The 6,216-nt window shown below is 38.8% G+C and overlaps 1 protein-coding gene across 1 annotated transcript in view; it reads right to left on the minus strand.

The window, feature by feature from the left end:
- The window catches only part of LOC107654426 (neural cell adhesion molecule 2-like), a 113,494-nt gene that overhangs the window by 58,331 nt on the left and 48,947 nt on the right, over positions 1–6,216 (minus strand). The window contains exons 8-9 of the mRNA XM_016441477.1: positions 5,329–5,474; positions 1,801–1,951 (exon numbers count right to left, since the gene is read on the minus strand). Coding sequence (XP_016296963.1) covers positions 1,801–1,951; positions 5,329–5,474 — 297 coding nt within the window. The remainder of the gene's footprint in view (positions 1–1,800; positions 1,952–5,328; positions 5,475–6,216) is intronic.

Here is a 6,216-nt window from a genome sequence, read left to right on the forward strand (position 1 = left end):
CAATTTCAACCGACTGCCTGAGGCCAGCATGAAAGATACTCAGGACAGCTGATGGGCCACTGCTGCATGTCGTCATGAAAGCTTATCATGTGTTTTTAAGCTTTGCCAATTTAAAAATTGAAGAGATTGTAAAGCATTCAAGCACAAGAAGACGCGAATGAACTGAGTACTTGCGCGCTGTTTTCGGTACGCATACAATGAGCCGCGTCTAAGACAGCGAACACCAAATTGAGTTTTCCATCTTCCGTCTTGGTAAGAATCTTCAAAACAACTGGTAGTTATGTCTTAACTGAACGTAAACAGTTGAGAAAGAAATCAGGGCCCGTATTTATCAAGCCTCTGAGAATTACTCTCAAGAACATTGCTAATTGACTTAAGTTTAAAAAACTTCTTGGCTCAAAGCTGCGCTTCAAAGTTAGTTATCAAGTATCTCAGTATTAATTTAAGCAATGTGTAGGACTAAATCTTAAGTGTCAGTCTTAGAGTTGATTCACGACACTGTGTTGTGCCACAAACAGGATTTTGGATGACGAAACACGCATGGACCAGTCTCTGAATAGATTTCCTTATTTAAGAATATTCTCAGATAACTTCACGTTGAATGGTTAAATTCCTAATAGGAGTTTACATTCAACACACATTTGACAATAAAGAATTTTCAAGAGAATACATTATGGTAAGGAAATTAATTGTCATCACAAACTTAGTAGCCGGGATCAGCTCTGGTGGCCGTGCCGGAGCCATAACACAACCCAGACGTGTGCAGTGTAAATAAGGGGTAAGAGATTTATCATAGACTGTATTTATTCATGATACAGTGTAGGTAGCTTCACTGATTATAACGGGAGTGTTTTTAAAGAGCATATAATACTCGCGCTAGACTGAAGTCAGTTATGATGTTCTTTGGGAATGTAAATATTCTTTGCTCGTTACTGTTTGAATAACTGAGGAACTGTAACTGTTTTTTTAACTGCTCGTCGTCAAACATTTCAAGAACATTCTTCCTCTCCTGAAAGATTTGCGCACGTCTCTGTCTCCTCAGCGCCATCACAAGCCCCTACTGGCAACTCCTAACCACTTGAGAGACCTAGCTCTCGAGCTGTCTTAAATAACTGCGAGAGTAAGAGTGATTCTTAGCTTTAAGAAATATGATAACTTGCTTTTATACTTAAGTTTGAAAGTAGGAGTAAATGTAATGAATTATCAACACTTACGACTAAAATGGCACTTTAAGAAGCTTGATAAATACGGGCCCAGATGTATATCATTATATTGGATCCATGCATTGTCTTAAAGGGTCTGTGCCTAATTTACTAGCTGCTGTTGGTGTCCTTAATGTTAATCCTAAAGAAAAAAAAAAAAAAGAGAGAAAATCACTCACTGCTCTTTACTGAATTACTTAGTAGTTTCAACAAGAATTAACCTGTATTTAATACAGTGAAGACTATGCAATGCTATTTTAGATTAGATTTTTCAGTTTCTTTACCTGAACAACTACAAACCTGAAAAAACGACTTTGTCTTTGTTCTATTTAGTTATTTGTGCTATTTACACAATTTCAAAGAGGGCCCAAGGGTACAACCTGCATCGGGGCCCCGCAAACCCCAGCTTGGCCCTGCCACTGAGGGCTTTTTTTTTTTAGGCTAATAAAGATAAATTGTGGTGTAAAACAATTATCACGGTCAGCAGAGAACAAGACGCACTGGAAAGGCCACAGACAAACTGTAAAAAGATACTAAAGTATATTTTCGTTGCAACCTTGGTGCAAATGTGTGCATGTGACTTTTTTGGACATCTTACACTCGATATCCAGGAACATGCTCTTCTGATGGCCTCCGATCCTGCTGAGAGCTTCACAGTCGAATCGGCCCCAGTCTGACAGTCGAACCCCGCTGATAGTCAGCATGGATTTTCCTTGGCGTCCTCGCACTTCCACACGGCCGTCCTGACTCTAAACCAACACAAGCACAACAATCCACATTAGCCACTGACACCCACATACAGACAAACACAATCCACTGTGATTTACTATTACAATTTAGTAGGTGTTTGCTAGGGCACATCTATATGGTTACTAGAGTGTTCCAATTAGTTGCTAGAATGTTACTATGTGGTTGCTAGGGTGTTTAAAGAGTTTGCCAGGGCATACAGTATGGTTACTAAGGTGTTCTGAGTAGTTGCTAGGGTGTACAGTATGAGTGATTTTAGAGTGATGATATGCGGTTGTTCAAGGTGTTTGCTAAAGCATTGCTATATAGTTACTAAGGTGTTCTGAGTATAAAAAATACACAATTTACACAAACACACAGCCAAAGGTGCATGTGAACACAAGCAAATGAATATAAACTACAGAATCTCTCACAAACATCCCTGCATTTAAAAAACAAAAAAATCACTGCTTTAGTTAGTTTAGTACATCAGGTTAAACTGAATGAAAATGAGAAATATTGCCTTGGCAACTAGCTGAAAAAAAAGTTGTATTATATTTGTTTATTTAATTTCAAGTATCAATAATATTTTTTTGTTTTTTTTTAACCCAAACAGAATCATATTAGCAATCCGAGGAAAATAGCAAACTGAGTAGGTTATACATCGTTACACAAGAGCAAACGAGCTACAAAGAGAATAGATGTATGTGGTGCAGCACTTTCTGACTGTAATGTGGTCACGCTATCTGTGCTCGTGGTGAGATAGGGAACTTTGAATATAAGAGGATTAGATGGAGCCCGTCCCCCAACGCCCACTTTAATGATCAGTGTTCTTCGCCTTCCCTGAAAAATCGATATGTGTCCACCCTCCGCTTGATGTCTCTGAGTCTAGAGTGCAGTGCAAGCTTAACCGCCTGACAGTCCTGCAGCGACTGTGTGTTTTATTTGACAGGGGCCATTTTTGTAGGCCAGCAGATGACCCGAAGGTTTTCCTTCCTTCACACTAATGCATGCGATTAATGTTTACACGGACAGTGAGAACTGACGCACCTGCGACTGGAGAACATGACGCAAACACATTCACGTGTGTACACACATGAAAACACGATTACTGAAGAAATATGAGTGGAGTTTGCCTGTGTGTTGTGGGTAGTTACAAGAGCATTGCTATGCGGTTGCTAGGGTGTTATGAGTAGACTTCATTGTGTTGCTATGTGTGTGTTGCTATGCAGTTGCTAAGGTGTTCTACTGTAGGTGTCAGCAAGAGGATATCTAAATGGTTACTAAGGTGTTCAGAATAGTTGCTAAGGTGTTGATGGTTGCTAGGTTGTTCTAAATGTCTTCAAGGGGATATCTATATGGTTACTGGGGTGTTATGAGTGGGTATTGATACACTGTTCTGCGGTTGCTAGGATGTTGTACAGTAAGTGTTTGCTATCAGCACTAGTACTAGTGATGACTAAATTAGTAAACAGCACAGCACATATTTTTTATTCAAAAACACATATTCACAAATATACAACCAAAGGTGTGTGTGAACACAAGCACATGAATATAAACTATAGAATCCATAACAAACATCCCTGCAGAAAAACAGCAATGTATCCACCTTTCCGACTGAACAGATCTACGTAATAAACAACTAATAATAGCAGTTGCCAGAATCATATTTCTCATTCTGTGGTGTTATGACCTCCAAACACAAATTATATCGGAGAACTGGCCTGTAAGCAGATACCAGAAACTGAGCAGTGATGAATAGAAACTGCAGACACACACTGTCTCTATCTCTGTGTGTGTGTGTGTGTGACACCATCTCGCCTTGGGTAGATGCTTCCTGACTGTTTGATATGCTACTGAGATCTCTGTGAGACGACAGAGCCACAGCACACTGAGAGAGAAAAGAGGACTACAGAGGAGCAAATTGACAGACAGACATATATAGATTGATAGACAGATAGACGGACAGACAGACTGATTGACAGATGGCTATTCTGGAGGCATTTAATTCTGCACGTGTGATTTATCAAGACAACTCAATGCTGTTCTCATGCGTATCAGACTCCTGCTGTACAGTGTGTGTCCATCATCAAGCGCAATTACAGGATGCTGTTCTGCTAGAGGGAAATGAGTGGAAACGGGAGGCGTGGCCAAAACAGACGACTAAACACGAGTGATTATATACACAATGCTGAGCAAGACTTTGAGGAGCTGTCATGTGTCCTATGATGATGAAATCATTAGAAATGCTGTTTGTGCTAATGATTATGAAACAGGAAGAGCTACACAATTACTGTACTGCACAATACTGCACTTAGGTTTGGAACAACATGAGAGTGAGTAAATAATGACAGAGTTTTAGTTTTTAGCTAAATTGTCCTTTTAAAGGCATAATTCAGCCCAAAATGAACATTTGCTGTTCACCATCAGGCCATCCAAGAAGTAGATGACTTTTTTTCTTCAGAACAGTAGAGAAGATGTTTAGCTGAAATCGTGGTCCTTGGTGATGCATAAAATGCAAGTCAATGGCTACCGGCATTTTGAGTTTCAAAAAACCAACACAAAATTATTCTCCTGGCGATATATTGAGATCTTATGAAGCGAATTAAACATTTGAACTAAACATTATTTACAACATTATTACCTGTAATCCATAGCTTCAGGCAAACGGGGGAGTCTGATTATTTTCTGCAAACAGGTCCTTATGGACAGTTTGTTTCAAAGACACTGGTTCAAATAACTGATTGACCAGTTCGTCTACATCATCACACAATGATGTTGTGCATATGCAGTTGAACTGAACTGTTTGAATTAATTAAATGAGTTAATTCATCATATGATTATATACGCCCGCATATTGGCTCATTTTGAGTCGGAGTGCCTGTCGGATGTCCGAAAGTGAGTTTTGATTGAGTAACCTGTAGATCTGTGCTGTTCAAGTGAAGAATTGTTTTAGACGGTTCAGTCCCATTTGGTGAACTGGTTTATCTTGTTCACTAAAAAGAACCGGTTCAAAAGAATAATGTTCAGTTTCTTGCACTGACTGATCTTTTCACTTCAGTATATTGTCAGGAGCCGCGGCTATTAATTTTGTGTTGCTTTTTTGACTTGCAAAGTGACGGTAGCCATTGATTTGCATTTTATGAATCACCAGATCATTGGTTCAGCTAAAAATCTTCTTTACTATTCTGTTGAAGAAAAAAGTCACCTACATCTTGGATGGCCTGAGGGTAAGCAAATTAACAGCAAATTTTCATATTTGAGTGAACTACCCCTTTAAAGGAACAGTTCAGCTAAAAATGAAAATTCTGTCATTATTTACTCACTCTCATGTTGTTCTGAATGATAATAGTGATCTTCAGTTTTTGGGTTATTTGTATCAGAGCTGTGTGTTATTCACCTTATCTCCATCTGTGAATGTCTGTCCATCACTGGCTCTCCTCCATGAGATCTCGGGCAGTGGTTCTCCCTCAGCTGTACAGGATATCATAGCAGCATTTCCCTCCACCGCTGTCACATTCCTCAGCTGAGTGATGTGAGGCTGGACTGAATAGACAGACAGACAGACAGGAAGTTCAGCAAACAGCTTTAAGTCAGATGTTTCTGTTCTCCGAGTTTATTTTAGAGAGTAATTGCTTTGAATTACATCTCAATATGCACTAAACACAATGTTCTGTCTGATAAAGGACATGAGGGCCCGTATGTATAAAACTTCTCAGAAATGCTCTTAAGAATAGTCTTAAGCTTTGACTTAAGTGTCAAAAAATTCTTAGTAAAAAGTAGGACTTTTCTAAGAGTAGGAGACTTTTATAAAGACGCTAAAAGCAACTTTCAGTAAAGTCTAAGACTGATTCTTAAGTGTTGACTGAGGTGACACTTAAGTGTTGTGAACTAAGGACTACAATGATGTCAACACAAAATGGCCGACCTCGACCTCTGAATCAGCCAATAGTGAGCCTGCTCATCTAAAGTCACAACAGCACAACACCAATCATTTAATGTAACTACAATAAAATAATTTAATTAAGACTGAAATATTTTAATTTAAATGTATTTTTAAATGCTTTGCATTGTGCAAAATTATCACAAATTATTACTAATGCTTTGTTTAATGGTATGTCTCCTCATTTACAGTTAGAGCAATGATGTGAACATGAGTTCCATCAACGGCTCCAATAACTCCAGGAAAGCCCACAATCAAGCTCAATGAACTGCCATATACAGGTGCATCTCAATAAATTAGAATGTCATGGAAAAGTTCATTTCAGTAATTCAACTCAAATTGTGA

The sequence above is a fragment of the Sinocyclocheilus anshuiensis genome, unplaced genomic scaffold (assembly GCF_001515605.1).
Source record: "Sinocyclocheilus anshuiensis isolate Anshui unplaced genomic scaffold, SAMN03320099.WGS_v1.1 scaffold2580, whole genome shotgun sequence".
Taxonomy (NCBI): domain Eukaryota; kingdom Metazoa; phylum Chordata; class Actinopteri; order Cypriniformes; family Cyprinidae; genus Sinocyclocheilus; species Sinocyclocheilus anshuiensis.